This window comes from Lolium rigidum, chromosome 6 (genome assembly GCF_022539505.1).
Source record: "Lolium rigidum isolate FL_2022 chromosome 6, APGP_CSIRO_Lrig_0.1, whole genome shotgun sequence".
In the NCBI taxonomy this organism is placed as follows: Eukaryota; Viridiplantae; Streptophyta; class Magnoliopsida; order Poales; family Poaceae; genus Lolium; species Lolium rigidum.
In genome coordinates this window covers 234,207,978-234,224,724 of record NC_061513.1, presented here as the reverse complement: position 1 = coordinate 234,224,724, position 16,747 = coordinate 234,207,978, and the positions used below count along the sequence as shown (strand labels likewise).

The 16,747-nt window shown below is 45.0% G+C and overlaps 2 protein-coding genes across 2 annotated transcripts; one reads left to right on the top strand and one right to left on the bottom strand.

The window, feature by feature from the left end:
- The first annotated feature begins 8,333 nt into the window (after window positions 1–8,333).
- LOC124660583 (pathogen-related protein-like) lies at window positions 8,334–9,724 on the top strand. The gene is made up of 4 exons (XM_047198406.1): window positions 8,334–8,535; window positions 8,647–8,779; window positions 8,861–9,162; window positions 9,293–9,724. Exons 1-4 carry the CDS (start codon window positions 8,398–8,400, stop codon window positions 9,422–9,424), a joined length of 705 nt encoding a protein of 234 aa, XP_047054362.1. The 5' UTR covers window positions 8,334–8,397; the 3' UTR covers window positions 9,425–9,724.
- On the bottom strand, window positions 9,484–14,988 carry LOC124660582 (isocitrate dehydrogenase [NADP]-like). Its single transcript, XM_047198405.1, has 16 exons — window positions 14,773–14,988; window positions 13,892–13,935; window positions 13,613–13,722; window positions 12,699–12,736; window positions 12,510–12,587; window positions 12,310–12,363; window positions 12,129–12,230; window positions 11,628–11,713; window positions 11,440–11,543; window positions 11,258–11,326; window positions 11,058–11,173; window positions 10,921–10,955; window positions 10,615–10,757; window positions 10,183–10,305; window positions 9,977–10,072; window positions 9,484–9,869 (listed from the first exon to the last, which is right to left on the bottom strand). The coding sequence occupies exons 1-15, from the start codon at window positions 14,819–14,821 to the stop codon at window positions 9,979–9,981; spliced, it is 1,245 nt and encodes a 414-aa protein (XP_047054361.1). The 5' UTR covers window positions 14,822–14,988; the 3' UTR covers window positions 9,484–9,869; window positions 9,977–9,978.
- Between the last annotated feature and the right edge of the window lie 1,759 nt (window positions 14,989–16,747).

The following is a 16,747-nucleotide window of genomic DNA, read 5'->3' as shown; positions in this document are numbered from 1 at the left end:
ACATGATATTTATATTATATCTGAATGTTGCTGTATATAACCTCGTGTATCCGTATTGTGTATCCGTATTGCTGTGTATAAACTGTATATGTATACCAGGCAGCACAAAATCGTGTATAATACAAGCAAATTCTGTGGCGCACTAAGAAGCAATTCTGTGGCGCACCCTTTTCCGTGGCGCACCTAAGAACAAGTGCGCCACGAAACCTTATTTTTGTGGCGCACAATCAGGTGCGCCACAGAAAGCTTATTTTTGTGGCGACGTTTCTGTGGCGCACCACCCGTGCGCCACAGAATCAAATTTTCGTGCGCCACTGATGAGGCTTTTCCTACTAGTGAATCCGCCTACAAGGCTCAGCTCAGGGCGGCTTTACCTTGCTCGTTCGGCAACATCGTCTGGAAGACTTGGGCTCCCCCGTAATGTCGTTACTTTGCATGGCTTGATGTACAAAACTGCCTTTGGACCGCTGACCGTCTTGCTAAAAGAGGATGGCCGCACCCTCCTACTTGCCAGCTATGTAGAGGCCTTTTCGAGTGTCGCTTCTCCAAGAGAATATGGAACGCAACGGCTTCGTGGCTATCTTGCCCGGACCTTATCCGTTGTCTCGGCACTGGCAGACCTAAAGTGCTGGAATACTGGCAAGCTATTGCCAGAACCCCCACCTCCTCTACCAAAGGTCTGCGAACTGCAATCGTGCTGATTGCCTGGGAGATTTGGAAGGAGCGAAACGAGCATGTTTTCAACAATAAATCCTCCTTACCCTCGGAGATCATGCGGAGAATTAGGGAGGAGGGCAAGGACTGGATCCTGGTCGGTGCAAAAGGTCTAACAGAACTCGTGGGCTGACCGTGTTATAGTGTGGGAGGGAGGGGGAACCCCCCTCCCTCCCTTCTCTTTTTATTTTTATGGCTCTTGCCATCCCCTTGTTTGCTTCTCCTATATTAATATAAGGCAAAATCTTTTTTGCCCGTTTAAAAAAAATATATTTGTTCACAGCGCATTTCAATCAATTCTGGAAACAACAATATGGTGTTTTTGGAGAGGAGTAGGAAATAAATATGTTGTACATAACAACACTTGTAAGGCTAGTTTCTCTTTTTTTGAACAAATATAGTTTACAGATTTTGTTTCAGACATGATTATGTTGCAGAGGTGCCGCAGGAACTGGATTTACAAGTAAAAAATGAACATGAACTAGAACCTCATTTTACTTCTACTTTTAGAGATGATGTATATTTCTCTGTGCTTTTGTATGAACTATCTTTCCGATGCCGACTCTAGTTTCTGTAAGATAAATCTGTCCTAGTGTGAAGTCTGAATTTTAATTTACTCACTATGTGGCATAAAAAATCTCTGAAATTCGGATGACACTATGTGTGCCCTGCTGTATTAGTTTTGCGACAATCCATTTCAGATAGAATTAAATTGTTGGTCACCTGAAATATGCATCTATGTTACACGTCACTGGGCTCTCAGTATTTTATCTAGCAGGGATGTGCCGGAATGCCATCTCGACGGTGCACATAATGGACACTAACAATGACCCTACTAGACGGACAAGGAGCACAAGCACCTCAAAAGGTGGCAAACTCATAGTGCTCTTAATTCTCAGCGTGAAATTTAATTTGCTCATTTATCATAGCACACAGTTGAGTTTGAGTTGTAAGATAGGTATGTCTTAGTGTAAAGTGTGAATTTTGGGAGTGGTGTTTTGGAACATGGGAGCATATGCTCCCTATATTTTGAAATGCATCTTACACATATTTTAAATTTAAAAAAATTGAAACAAAAAAATCGCACGTAAATATTCACGTGCTACGCGCTCACAAAGTCGTTTCATAAAAAATGAACTTATCATGTGACGTGTGTAAAAAAGACAAAATTCAGTGCTGAAAACAATGCTTTTCACATGATAAGTTTTCTCTTTTTTACATAGGCCACAAAAAATATTATTTTTTCGTGAAACTTGACGCATACACATATATTATTGAGATGTACATGTAGAATTTTTTGTCAAAATTTTTCCACACTTCAAAATATGTTTTGTTGGTAGAGGGAGCATACGCACCCGGGAGCCGAATTGAATTTCCGGTGAATTTTTGTTTACTCACTATGTCACATAAAATATCTGTGAATTTTGGATAACAGAATATGTGCGCATTGTTGTATTAGTTTTATGACGATCTATTTCAGAGAGAATTAAAGTGTTGTCGTCTGAAATATGTATCTATTCTCTATGTCACTGCTCTTTCAGTTTTGTAGTTGGAGACCAGGCACACAGGATACTAACCGCACCAGTTTTGCGTGTATGTTTAAATGCCCATTTGAAAACTGACACTAAAAATGATTAGAGGCATTTTGCGAAGTGCGGCTAAAAGCATGCTATTTTTAGAGGTAATTAGCTTAAGTGTGGCTAAAGATGTATATGGGCAATTTGCCAAAGTGTGTCTAAAAATGTTAGAGGCAAATGTCCAAAATGCAGCTAAAAATATATAGAGACACTATGTCAAAGTGCGTCTAAAAATATATTGAGACAATATGCCAAAGTGCAGCTAAAGATATATAGTGGCATTTATAGAAGTGCCTATAAAATATATAGGGGCATTTATACAAGTGCCTCTAAAAATATATAGGGGCATTTAAAGAAGTGTCTAAAATATATAGGAGCAACTAGAAAAGTTCCCCTAAAAATACTATTTTTAGAGGTATTTTTCCAAAGTGCGGCAATATTTTTTATCAACATGTTTTAATTGAGCATTTTTTAAGTGCCTCTAAACATAATTAGAGGCAATTTTGCTACTTTTAGGTGCACTTTAAAGTGCCCCTGAAAATCAGCTCTCCCGTAGTGACTGCCACGGCATCATCGACGTGGAACACCGATAATCTGTGTCCCCTACTTCCTGTTCTGCTTGCACAAGGTTCGCCGCTTTGACGCATCGCCCACGATCGTGCTTGGCTATTTGGCACTCCTTCGCCCAATGTCCAGCCTTGCCACGGTACCGGCAATTTCCCTTTCGATGCTTGCCGGAGCCAGAGCCCTTCTCGCCGGAGCCATAATCCCCGCCATCCTCATGTGTTAGAAGAAGTTCTCCAACGCAATCAGAGGCATCATGCAGCTCGTAACCTTCCTCGGCCGTGATGAAACGGCCAGCCAACTCCTCGATCGTGAGCTCCCGCGGGTTTACGGTCTATTTGATCGCCATGGCCATCCTGCGACACTTTCGCGGCCCCACACACAGGTATTTTAGCACCACCTTGTACTCTTCGACGGGATCGCTCAGTAGCTCAATGCCGTTGACGATGGCCGTCAAGCGAATGGCTAAGTCTTCGATCGACTAGCTGGCCTGAACCGTAGCTCCTCCCACTAGCGACGCCGCGTCTGCGCCTTGGTTTCTCTGATGCGCTCGCAGTCGAGCCGCATCGTCTCGCTGGTCTCGCACACCATCATGGTGCGGTCCTTGACGGCAAGCATGAGCACCAACTCCGGTGAAATGGTGTGAAGCAGAGCCGCGAGCATCGCGTGGTCATCGTCGTGGTCATCCGCGCCGACTCAGTCACATGTTGTGATACCAAGATGATAAGGGGTGGCCCGATCTTCTCAGTAAGCAACGGTGGTGATGATGATCACGGGGTGATAGCAGTGGAGGAACATGACGATATAGTGGATGATAACATGTATGACGCAACGAGATCTCTCGATTGGTCCCTGTCGCCAATGCAATAGCTCTCAACCCTGCAAGATATTCGCAACTCCACACACTTGCGCACGCAGCCGCCGAACACAAAATGGTCAGTTGCAACCGTCTAATTCCGAATGGAACAGCAGATCACACAAAACTTTATCGGGATCTACACAATATCAAGCAATATGGTGTAGGGAATTCAATAGTTTTGCAGAGCAAACAACTAAAAACTAGGGTTTATCTTAAACGTGGTCTCAAGCAACTTTGGGGGCGTCCTATCGACTTATATAGGCGTCCAGGACGACCTCAGGTCAAAAAAGTACGAAAATAACCAACCCAGAACAGATCTGGTCAAGACAGACTCGGAGTCGGCCGGTCTGGCGGCCGGTCGACCGGGTCTGGGACCGGCCGGTCCGGTTCAAACCGGACCTGGCACCGGGTGGTGACCGGGCGATGCTTCCGGGCATACTGGATAGTGCCCGGATGGCACAAGCGTTGCGCCCGGTTGGAAACCGGGCTGACCCGGCTCAGGATCCGGTCGGACTGGGCCTGGGACCGGATGGTCCGGCGGCACGGCCGGTCGGCCGGATCTGGCACCGGCCTGATCTTCAGCTTTTCCTCTCGCGCATGCCTCCCGCTCCTCCCTCGCGCGTCCATGGGATGTCTTCACGTCCAGTTCCATGTCCAGCTTCACGTCCATCTTCTGGTCCAGCTGCTCCTCTCCTCCTCGTGCGATGCTTGCTCCCTCCTCGTACCTGATCATACATAAATAATAGCACTTAGGTAGTATAAAGTTCTCATCAATCACAGTATCGTTTAGGAACAAGTTCACCTGTTGTTTAAGTAGCTTCGCACGAGCTCGTGTCATTGGTCCAATCCTAACTTCATTGGACTTGAGCTTCACAGCAGGATCATCTTCAACTTGCAATGACGGAGGTAGTAGTGAGGTAGGGATGTCCTCATCATGTTGGGTCTGCAACTGAACACGCATAACCATCCCCCACTCCACGTAGTTGAATCGCGTGAGGGTGGGGTAGTTCACCGAGCTGGTGCTCTCCCGCACGACACGCTCGCGGATCACCATCTCTCCTTCGTCGCACCTCAACGTACTACAACCACGGCGTTGAGTTGGGGACACGGATATGCGCCACGGCGTCAGCGGCTTGGACCTTCCTAACGCGCCGGCCTCCACATGCACTCCGTTGTTCTTCTCTTACGCTGTTGGAGTCTTCGACATCACCCTCGATGTGGCTCTGATACCTCTTGTTTCCTTTTAGATCGAAATCGAGAGAGATAGGGAGAGAGACGATGAACTCACTAGTTTTGTGCAGCGTCCAGTCGTACATCGATTGCTTCTTTTTGGGTTTTGCTTCTTATTCGAAAAAGAAAACATGCCGCAACTATCGCCACCTCTCCTACCGGATCATGCCATCCCACGGCTGAGAAGTGATCGATGGCTCCGCTCCCCTCACGTCGCCCCTCCTAGCGAGCGAGGGGGCGAAACCCTAGGCCACTGATGCCCCCTCCTCCGTTCTTCTCCTCCTCGTCGCTCCCGGAGGCGCCGCCGGGCTAAGCCTGACACCCCGGTGAAGGGGGCGGCGGGGATCTAGGCTCTTGGCTCTCCGCGTTGTGGGTAGAAGGAGAAACACCACGCCAGGCTCGCCATGGCCGATGCGGCTGCTCTGCGGTGCCCCTGCTCCGATGGCTTGGCCCTTGGCTCGGCCTCAGGTAAGGGCGGCCTCGGTGGGAGATCGGGATCCCAGGGTGGCGGCCCTGTTCTGGTGGTGGGGCAGCACCGGCTTGGCGGCGAGCGGTGTCCGCCGATGCTTGCCGGCCTCTGCGGCCGTGTGGACGGCGTGGAACCGGAGGGTGCTGGTCGTGGCCTGGGGGCTCCTTCGATGGTCGCCGGTGTCAGATAGGAAGCCACCAGCCCCTCCTCTCCTCGGATGCGCCCGGTCTAGCTGGTTTTGAATCGTCTTAGAGGATGGCGGGACTCTTCGACCGGGAGAATTCCCTAACAGGTGGTGCCGGTCACGACGGCGACGACATCCATGGGCATCGCCTTCCTTGTTGGGGGCGTCGTCGAGGTACTGTCCTTCCCCCTCCTCCTATGACCCCAGGTGAAAACCTAATGTTGGATTGGGTTGCGGTGGCGCTTGGCGTCGCTCCCCTTGCTCGAAGGCGCGGCCTTGGGGTGCTTGAGGGTGGGTGTGGGCGTTTGATGTGTGGTTGGAGGTGTGCCGGTGTCTTCTCCAGCGTTCCCAGTAGCTTTGTCTCTGACGTGTTCGATCTTCGGTCCGCTGAGGTGCTTCTCGATGTGCTTGGCCTGGCGTTTCTTGCTTGGTTTGGTCTACTTCGATCCTCGCCGGCGAGTCCGCATTCAGGTTCAGGGGAGCGTTTCCATCGGTCGATGGTGCGGCGCTCTTCAAGCTAGGGCGAGGAGGCAGGGAGCCTTCTTCGACGATGGACTCGGATGTGGCTGTTGTGCAACTACCTGGTGTTTCTCCCTTGTCAAGCCACACGAGCCGGCTCCCTCTTGATTTCTTCGGCACCGGGTTGCAAATAGCTAAAGAGGACCATGTTGTTGCAAGCTGTTCTTCATGATTTCTGGTGTTTGCTTGTAATTGTGTTGCGTCGTAAGCTGTTCTCGGCATCTTTGTACTCTACCTTTGTAGCTTTATTAATTTAAAGCTGGGCTTAGGCCTTATGTAAGTGATCGATATGCTCGATCCTATTGACCTGCTCCTGAACACACAAAACACGTGGAGCTCTAACTACTTTTACATCGGAAAAGTGTTAATTGAAAATTAATTGAAACAGTATCCGAATTTTTGTTTGGAATTTTCTTGACACTTTAAAATATTTTTTTACAATGGCAGGAGCATATGCACATGGGATCAAATGTGCAATTATCCAAACTTTCTACCCCTAAACAGTACCCAAGCTACTAGATTATTCAACAAGGTTTGCCAAGATAGTAGCATTACCAAGGTGGATCGTGTTAGCGCAATCAGGCAACAATAGCGCAAATGGTTTACTTAGTGGATCAGTCCCAACATGTGTTGGAGGTCGTCTCAAATAATTGTAAGGATATTATTGCCTAATTAATAAGCTTACGGTTCCTTAAAAAAGGTTTTTATTGTTCTGGTACAAACGCCACCTTTGGGTCCACTTATTTCATGATTTTTGCATTTGATTTTGACCAAGGGCTGAGGCTGATACCCTGGGGGCAATTGATTTGGCCCAATCTATTAATTAAGCAACAGATTTGACAAAAATAAAAGCGAAAATTAGATATGATGCTACTATCTCGACATTGTATCTTTCAAACGATTCTCTCCCATGAACATCCACAGTTCCACCTCATTTTTTATGTTAGCAAAAAGCGCCAAAGACAAGGTGGGCAACATATCCTATGCATCTGGGGCTTCTGTGCATCCATGCATCCATCCATCCACCACTCTCCGATTTAAATCGCACGCAGGAGATGGATATTGTGATTATTTTACACTTACACGCCCGCTGGACCCGTAAGCTACTAAAATCTTTGTAAATAAACCCATCCAATCGTTTAGGTCAGAACTAGATCGTACAGTTCCGCGACGGCGGCGGCGGCGGAGAACTTCGGTGGTCGCCACCGCTCTGCACACCACCCGCTTTCCGTGGCCACCCCGGGCCGCTCAAGCGGGGCTGTGTGGTTGCCGAATGCCGACTCGTCGTCATCCTCCCCGTTGTGTGGTAGTGGATCAATCGACATTTGTGCTACCAGCTGTTGCCATCCTGTGATCTATTACTCGTATTGCAACGAATACACGCATGTGCTACGCATGAGCAGCTGTATGTACAAGCACGTAAGGTTGTATCCATGCATGTTGCAAGCCCTTCATGGTCATGGAGCCGTTGATGGTCGCCGCCGGCCGGATTCGTCGTCGTCGCCGCCGGCATGACCGCCGCAGACTGCCGCGTTGGGAACTTCAGTGGTCTCCAGTCGCCACCGCTCTCCGCGCCATCTGCTTTCCCCTGCCGGCTGCCGCCGCCGGCCGCTGCAAGCTGCGCTGTGTGGTCGCCGACTCGCCGTCAGACTCCGTTCAATCTACGAAGGAAAACCGATCTAGGGGTTTATTTGGAATGATACGCTATCATAGTTTCTAGGCGGGCGTGTAAATGCAAATTTAGTCACGTTTAGCAGTTGCGCGTGTGATTTGGATCAGACGGCCAGGCATGGATGGATGCACGGATGCACAAGAGGCCCGGATGCATGATGTTGTTGAAGACGTGTGCGTGTGCTAATTGTACTGAGAACAACAACTCTCCGGTAAGCTCGATCCTCAAGAGCAGTAATACAAACGGCCAATTAACGTTGGCTATAAACAGGCGCGCATGAGGCTTTATGTTTTCTTAGACAAGGGGGGAAAATAATTAAAACATGCAGAAGAAAGAGACAAGCTGTCATCACAAGCAAAATCCTTTTTCCTATGGTCAAAAAAAAAGAAGTCTAAACATTTTCCAGTGGACACGAGTTACAGCCAAAAGGATTGGAGGCAACTCAGTGAGACAGGGACGGCTTGAGAATTGGGTTGGTGGATAGCGTATACTATTCTTAATTTCCAACGCAGTGACGTTTGCAATGATGCAGTTCCTCACTATTTAGTTGACTCGCCGCTTCCAAATACCACAATCAACCTGTCCATTTTGAGAGGAAAGCAATTAGCTATGGCGTCTGCAGAAACAGGAGGCGACAAGTACCGGTCGTTCATCCACGGCGAGGGCGAAAAGAACACGGTGTGGAGGCTCGGAGCCCCTCCCAACTTTGACGTGGTCAACAAGCTCTTCGAGGAAGAGAGGACCAATGTACATATTAGCCTCTCTGTGAATCGCTTCACTCTCTACGGAGCAAAATCCTTGTGTCTACACAGATTGTTGTTATTCAAAACTATGTTCATATGATCCATACTGCAACAGGAATGGCCGGAGGGGTCTGTGGAAGAGAAGGTGCAGCGCTTGCTCAAGACCTGGGAGATGGAGATGTTCCACAAGGTGCGCCCCGAGGATCAGAAGTGCGTTCACTCCCAGGGATTCACGGCGAGCACCAACGGTGAGGCTTCATGGCTGCACACAACACACTTCCACACCTTGCCAGATTAGCGCGCCGTGTAACGACATGAAAAGCTTGCAGGGATGAAGGCTCTGACACGGAAGGAATGGTCGGCCATGGGAGGCTACAACGCGTTCCTGTCGACCACTTTGCCGTCAGAGCACCGCATCTATGACCCGGACAAAGAAACTGTCGACTCCGGCATGTCGACATTCCTCACAGCATTTCCACGGGGTTTTGCCATTGAGGTGCTTGACGTCTACAGCAGCGACCCACCGAAGGTCGCCTTCAAGTTCCGACATTGGGGGTACATGGAGGGGCCGTTCAAGGGGCACCCGCCTCATGGCCAGCGTGTGGAGTTCTTTGGCGTCTGCATCTTCCATGTAAGTTTGTTTGGCACCTTGGTATATAAGATCTCCGTGCTGTCCATGCAGTTAACTTTTGTTCAGACCTGGGAATCTACACTAACAGAGGAAACACTGATATATGGTCCGCTGCAATAATGTGATACAGGTTGATGAGGAGATGAAGGTGGAGAAGGCAGAGTATTACTACGAGCGGGGCAACTTCCTCGCCAGCTTCTTGAGCCCGCCTGCTGCTTCTGCAGCATCGGCTTCAGGTTGCCCAATGATGAAAGCAAACTGAAGCTGTAAGGATTATTGAAACATGTAACTTGCATCAATGTAAAAGGACGATCACCTCCATATTTTGAGTTGCCTTTGATTCCATGTCTGGGACATGACAGTGTTTTTAATAAAATAAAATAAAAGCCTATTTGTTGCAAACACCACTTGTATGTATGTAGGGGTGACAAAACCACACTTGGTTTGGACAGAACTTTCGGAAGAGCTACTAGACAATGACTTGTTCATGAATCAGAATTTAGTGAACTATAGGCCTAGTTGTCTTAGTTTCGAGCTAAATTCATAGACTTTCTTCATTGTTCCAAGGTGCATTCAGATTGTCACCAGAGGCTTTATGTGAGATTGTGAGTATTGTAAGGAACGTTGCCCACCTTCTTATTCATAGTACAAAGGTATAAAATCGTATATTATGGGAGATCTTAACAAGTCCCTTGCCCTGTTCGCTCCTGTGTTGAGAATAGCAGATTATGCTTAGATAAGAAAACATGAGCCTCACAGAAGCATTACAAGCCACTTAAGCTGAAATACAGGGAAAGGATCTTAGTTGAAGTACCTTCATAACTTCGATTTTACTGACAAACTTGTTTTCAACTCATCAGCAACCGCATCGATAAACTCCAGTGTGTTCAGATACTTATCTCGGCTAACACTGTAGGATGTCAAGATAATCAGTATAAATTAAAATTAATAGATAGAATGGTGATTAGAACTACGTTTTGTATTGTCGCTACAGAATACAAAACGAGATGCAAGAATTACGTTGGCCCATGTATGAGAAGAGCTAGATCCTTTGTCATCTTTCCAGATTCCACTGTTCCCACACAAGCAGCTTCCAGTTTTTGTGTGAAATCTAACAGTCTTTTGTTGTCATCCAGCTTTGCCCTGTACAAGTGTTCAAGGTTAACGCGTAATGCTTCAGCTATAGATCTTTACAAAAGTAGCAAATAAAATTACTGTGGCCTACTTGGTGTTTACAGAAGTAGCAAATAAGAATGTATAAGCTAGAACAACCTCCCGAAAGTGAAAATTCCAACTGAAGTTCAGAACATAATTTTCTGAAATCTCTGGTTTAACGAAAATGAAGATTGTGTATAAGAAGTTTAGGGTCAACAGAGCACAAAAAGAGAATCCAGGTTTAACATGAGTAAAATCAATATCATCTATTTCTATAATTTAATTCACCCTTGGTACCTATGTGCTAGTCCAGTCGACCATGCAAAGATTGACGCGATGCTATTTGTGCTTGTTTCGCCTCCTTTTTGGTGGACTCTGTAATGTCTTGTGACTGTACCATGTGCAGCTTCAGCTTCAACTGTTCTACCATCAGGGCACACCTAAAGCAATAAAAAAATTATAACTGTTAAGATGAGCACAGAGAAGCACATATCAGGTGCAGGACAGTGCAATCTAGATGAATTCTCAATAATAAAACAAATGGTGATAATAACTTTGAAATACAGAGAGTAGCACGAAGCATCCATCAGGGCATACACTTACCAGAACTGATGTCATGAGACCTAGGGATCCAAAACCTGCAGCAGAAGTAAAACCATACTTCTCTTAGCAAATGAACTGACATCCTTCTCAAGATAAAAGGTTGCAAGGAATAACATCCATATACGATGAGCACAAACCTTGAGCAATCAGATCACTCTGCACATCTCCATCATAATTCTTGCAAGCCCAAACATAACCACCTTCACTCTTAAGGGCATAGGCCACCATATCATCGATCAGCCGATGTTCGTACCTGCCACAGCAACAATTAGTCTGGAACAGAAGGAAAACAAAGCATGTTATATACTTATCTGTTCAATAGAGCAAATAGACATACCATATTCCTGCCTTCTCAAACTTGCCTCTCCAAATTTTTTCATAGTTTTCTTGGAAAATGTCTTTAAACCTGATATATGAGATAAACCGGCAAGTAAGGAGAGTGATATTTCAGTGTAAGCCATACATGGATTCAAGACTATCTCCAAAAAAATAGATAATGCATGATAATTGAATATTGACCTTCCATCATATTTTTTGAGGATCGTGTTCTTGGTACTAAGATAAAGTGGCCATCTTTTCTGGTAAGCCACGTTCATTGAAGATTCAGCAAAAGCCCGAATAGACTATTTCCAATGCAATAAGATAAAGTATGTCAGGTTTAAAGACCAATTTTGAAGATACAGAGCATCCAAGCTAGTTAAACAAACCTCATCGGTATTATACATAGACAATGCTACCCCACCAGCACCATTAAAGTTGAACACATCCAACTCTATTTGCTCCTCTACGCCATCTGTGGCAGTTTTCAGAAGATAAGAGTGTAAGCATGAAATTAGCACAACGAATAACTCATAAGTCACTGCAGAAAAATATCATTGGTACTTAACTATATTAGTAAGGTGCGCTCACAAATACAAAGTACGGAGTACTTAGTAAGAGAAACTGATTCTACTCAGTGTATACGCATATAAATCATTAAATAGGTCCTGAAGTAGTGCTCCTGATTATAGTGGTAGCCAGGCTTATGTGCCAAGATGGTCACATGTAATGTCGATGCCAACAACCATGTCTCTATTTTGAGAAGCATTAACATTTTTTTATCATAAAGAGATCAAGCTACAAAATAATGAGTGCTAAGTTCTACAAATTCTGACTTGTAAGACCAATCACAAGAGTAGCTGAATAACTAGTTTTCTTGAGTTACATACCAAATACCAATTTGAGCTTCCCTGGCCCTCTAATGATTACATCTGTTGCTCGGTATTGATCACCAAAAGCATGCCTTCCAATACATATGGGTTTTGTCCATCCTGGCAGAGTAAAATATGTAGCATAAATATCAACGAGCTCCAAGCATTGGTGTGTGAAAGTGCAATAAAACCACCGTACCAGGTACAAGCCGAGGAACATTCTTGCAGATGATTGGTTCCCGGAAAACAGTTCCTGCAGAAGTCAATGAGTTCCTATGATGTAAGTAAAAAAGAAACCACAACAGGTGCATCAATGAAAGTTAAGCATAGAATAAATACAGGACTCACGAAGCTCAATGAACATATGTGAAATAAACTGATCACCAGTGAGTGGTTTACCATTCAAGATGTTCCTTATTGTCCCATTTGGACTCCTCCACATAGCTTTTAAATTAAACTCTTTTACACGTCCTTCGTCCGTAAGCTCAAAAGTAGCGTGCCACCAAATCAAAATTAACATATGTGTCCAAAGCTTCGTCGATACATAATGCTCATAGGTTAATGAAATCAAATTCTTCTGAGCATCACCTGGGGTGACAGTTGCGCACTTGATGGCCACATTATACCTGGAACAAAATTACAGCATAACTCAATAGGCTAGAAATATAGGGACCACAAAGGCACAAACAATATACATCAATTATGTATCAGCATTATGTAAGTTCTTCGCCCGGCTTGCCTCCCGGAACAGGTGATGGACGGCGGATAGGCTGCAGCGGCGCGGCCTTCCACACCCTGCTGCTTGCCCTCTGTGCGACCAAGAGCCGGAGTCCATTCAGCACCTTCTGCTAGGTTGTGTGGTCACGCGCGAGATCTGGGCTTGGGTCTTAGCTCGGTGGGGGATGATGGAGTGGCTCCCCTCCGTGGACACGGACCTTGTTCGGTGGTGGTCCTCCTTGGTCCGCCCCTCGGGGCTGAGACGGGACCTTTGGACGGCGGTTATCCTTGTCTTCCGGTGCATCCGGAGGCACCGGAATGAGGTGGTGTTCAACGGCGCGGCACCGGAGGCTCGAGCGATTAGGGGTAGGATCAAGGAGGAGTCCCTCAGTTGGCGTCTAGCTAGGTTGTTCCGCTCCGAGTCTTTCAGCTTTCCTGACCCCTTTCCTTTCTCGTGGAGGGACGGAGATTAGGCTTTGCTCGGGGAGCTGTCACCCCTGTTGACAGCACGAACGTTGTGGTGTGAGCCTTCCGGCTTTTCTTCTATGTGATCAATACACCTCCCAGGGTGTATTCTCGAAAAAGAAACCACTGGCACACATGCAAATTCCTTCATTTAACAATAATTGCTAGTTGGGACTAGGACCAAGAGGTTCAGCAAAAAGCACTAATAATAGCCATTCCAGTAGAAAATACTGTTGTCATGAAAGAAAGGCATAACTCAAAAGAGAGACAAGAAAACATAGAATGACCCAGAACCATGAAGCAGAAAAAGTGAGGCTTACTTTAGGGTAGCTTCTGCACTTTCTATTGTTACTTTGTCCCCAGTAGCGTCACGGTTAGGTAGACCTAAGTCATAGTATTTTATGTCCAAATCCAGGAAAGGGAATATAAGCTGCAATAAAATATTTCAAAATGTCTATCAAATGAAGACGCGGACAATAAGAAACACTAAAGCACCAAAAATTGAACAAAATGATATAAGATAATCAGAGATTCTGAACACGGCCCTTGGTTAAGTATTCTATCAAAATCAAGAACAAACAGAAATGACAATAACTAACCTTATCTTTGATCCATTTCCATATAATTCTAGTCATCTCGTCACCTGCACAAAATGAATATAAACTTTACGGGTCAGTTAGTCTGCAGAAGCACTCTCTCCCAATGTGAAAAAGAATGACACACACCGGGAAAACATACTTTTTTTTTTGTATATGCTAACATAAAGTTTATCCATGGAACTTTTTCAGCAAATACTAACTAATGAAGTTTTTGATTGAAGAAGATATTGTCCTGACATTTGGTATACAACAAGGCCCAATCAAAAAGGGCCTATTTAAGTTCTATTTTGAGATATTTTTGCAGATAAGTTCTGAACTTGGTGTCTGGATATATTGTATACTGCGTGCCATGGAACAGGATTTGCAATTTTATTGTCCTTTTATCGCTGTATACGCGTGTGCTTACTCGATCTTTCATGTCACTCAACAGAGAGACATCTAGCTAATTCAGCGCGCTTCCTACCTCTGCTCTTCAATACGCCTCTAAGACTCGCCGGTGCATAGATATCAAATCGTCAAGTAAACTAATTAAATTGACGAACATTAATCGCCATACTAGCATGAAACGATCTCTACATTCGAGCACCGAACAACTTGACCCAAAAATCACATTGCCCAGCACAAGTAAATTAGGCCAAGGGGGCCAAGAACATGAAAATGTAAGGGAAAATATTGAGTCCCAGTTCAGATGCACATGATCCAAACCAAAGTAAAGCAGCCTAATTCACCGATCGACCACAGTACGGCGAAACAATTCCCAAGCTGAGCAAAGCCCAGCCATTGATCTGTACATTCTCTCGTGAATCGCAGCGAGACACTAGACAAATCAAGCGCGGCGTGGTACAAACTTCGGATTGGAAGCGGGGATCGGGGTTTCTCACCGTCCATCTCGACGATGGGATTGGCGACCACGATCTTCTGGAACTCCATGGGCGCCGCGCTCGGCTCGCTGGGCAGCTGGCCTGCTCCGGGATGAGGCGAGGCCGCGAGACGAGGCGAGGCCAGAGGCGATTCGAGCTCTTCTGGAGACCGGAGCGCGGAGAGAGCGAAGTGGTTTGACTAGGCGACACGGCGGAGCTCGCCGTGCGCCGTGGACTTTTTTTTTACTCCTCCGATTCCTTTTTAAATGACTTAGGCTACAATGGTAGAGAAGGCATGACTTCTCTTATTTCACCATATCATCTAGAGAAAAAAATAGTTATAAGTCATACAATGCGAATCCCCTCCCTGGCAATCGCTCGCTCGAGCGATCGGTTTCTGTGGCGCGGAGCGCTCACGCGAAAGCGTGACTCAATTCCCTTTGTATCACGTAGTGCTTTAATTGCGTTCACATGTGTTCACACTAACAGCTTGTATTACTACTTTGCAAGTTGCATTAGCGTTCACACTGCATGCATGCACATGCAGAGAGCATCTCATGGATTTGCATTTAATGAGCCAACTTTTCAGCACTCTTTCATAAGTTGTTGCATGCATACACATAGCATCTCACTCTTTTTCTTCAGCACGAGGCAGACTCTCAATTCACTTTTTACAATTCTCTTTTGGTTTTTTTTTCGTATGGTAATTCAGATTTAATGGGGTCCTTTTGCAATTCCCTTTTTCGGGCCAGTGGTTTTTAAGGGGGAAAATAACGGGTGGGAAGATCCACTTGCAACTCAAATGAACTACCACTTGCTACTCAAATTAAGTACTGTTTTAAGTTGTAATCTAACAAAAGTTGCTAAAAAAATTCTTAATGAAAATTACTTTTTAGGGTTGCTAGTTATTTATATTTACCGTTGATAAATAACGGGGCACCGGGTTGATAACTTGTAAACAAAAAAAGAGTCGCTACATTTTTTTAATTAAATTAAATTTTTAGGGTTGATATTTATTTATTGATAAATAGCGGGTCACCGGGTTGATAACTTCTAAACTAAAAGAGAGTGGCTAAAATATTCTAAATGAAATACTTTTTAGGGTTATTATTTATTTTATATTTATCGTTGATAAATAACGAGGCACCGGGTTGATAGCTTGTAAAATAAAAAAATGTTCGCTAAAATATTCTAAATGGAATACTTGTTAGGGTTGGTAGTTATTTATAATTACCATTGATAAATAACAGGGCACCGGGTTGATAACTTGTAAACTAAAAAGAGTCGCAAAAATATTCAAAATAAAATTAGATTTTTAGGGTTAGTAGTTATTTATATTTACTGTTGATAAATAACAGGACACCGGGTTGATAGCTTCTAAACTAAAAAATATCGCTAAAATGTTTTAAAATAAAATTAACTTTGGGGTTGATAATTTTATATATTTACCGTTGATCACTCAAGTACGGAGGGGTTGATTATTCAGATAGAGAGGGTTGATAACTTTTAGCCCGAAAAAAGTGTCTCGAAACATATCAACATGGGTGCTAGTTTTGAAGATCTCGTCGAGAAGGATTTATTGGTGAAAGTGAATCTTTATTTGGAGTTGTCGTTTGAAAGTTAAAAAGTTTTGAATTTACAAATTTGGAAAATATTCCGCTGACATCAGCATATTCGTCTATTTGTGAATGATGCAGAACTTTCCCTCAATAGCCTACACCAGGTTGATAATTTTATATATTTACCGTTGATCACTTAAGTACGGAGGGGTTGATTATTTCAGATAGAGAGGATTGATAACTTTTAGCCCGAAAACAAGTTTCTCGAAACATATCAATATGGGTGCTAGTTTTGAAGATCTCGTCGAGACGGACTTTTTGGTGAAAGCGGATCTTAATTTGGAGTTATCGTTTGAAAGTTAAAACATTTTGAATTTTCAAATTTGGAAAAGATTTCGCTGACATCAGCGGATTCGTTTTTTGTGCATGCATGCGAA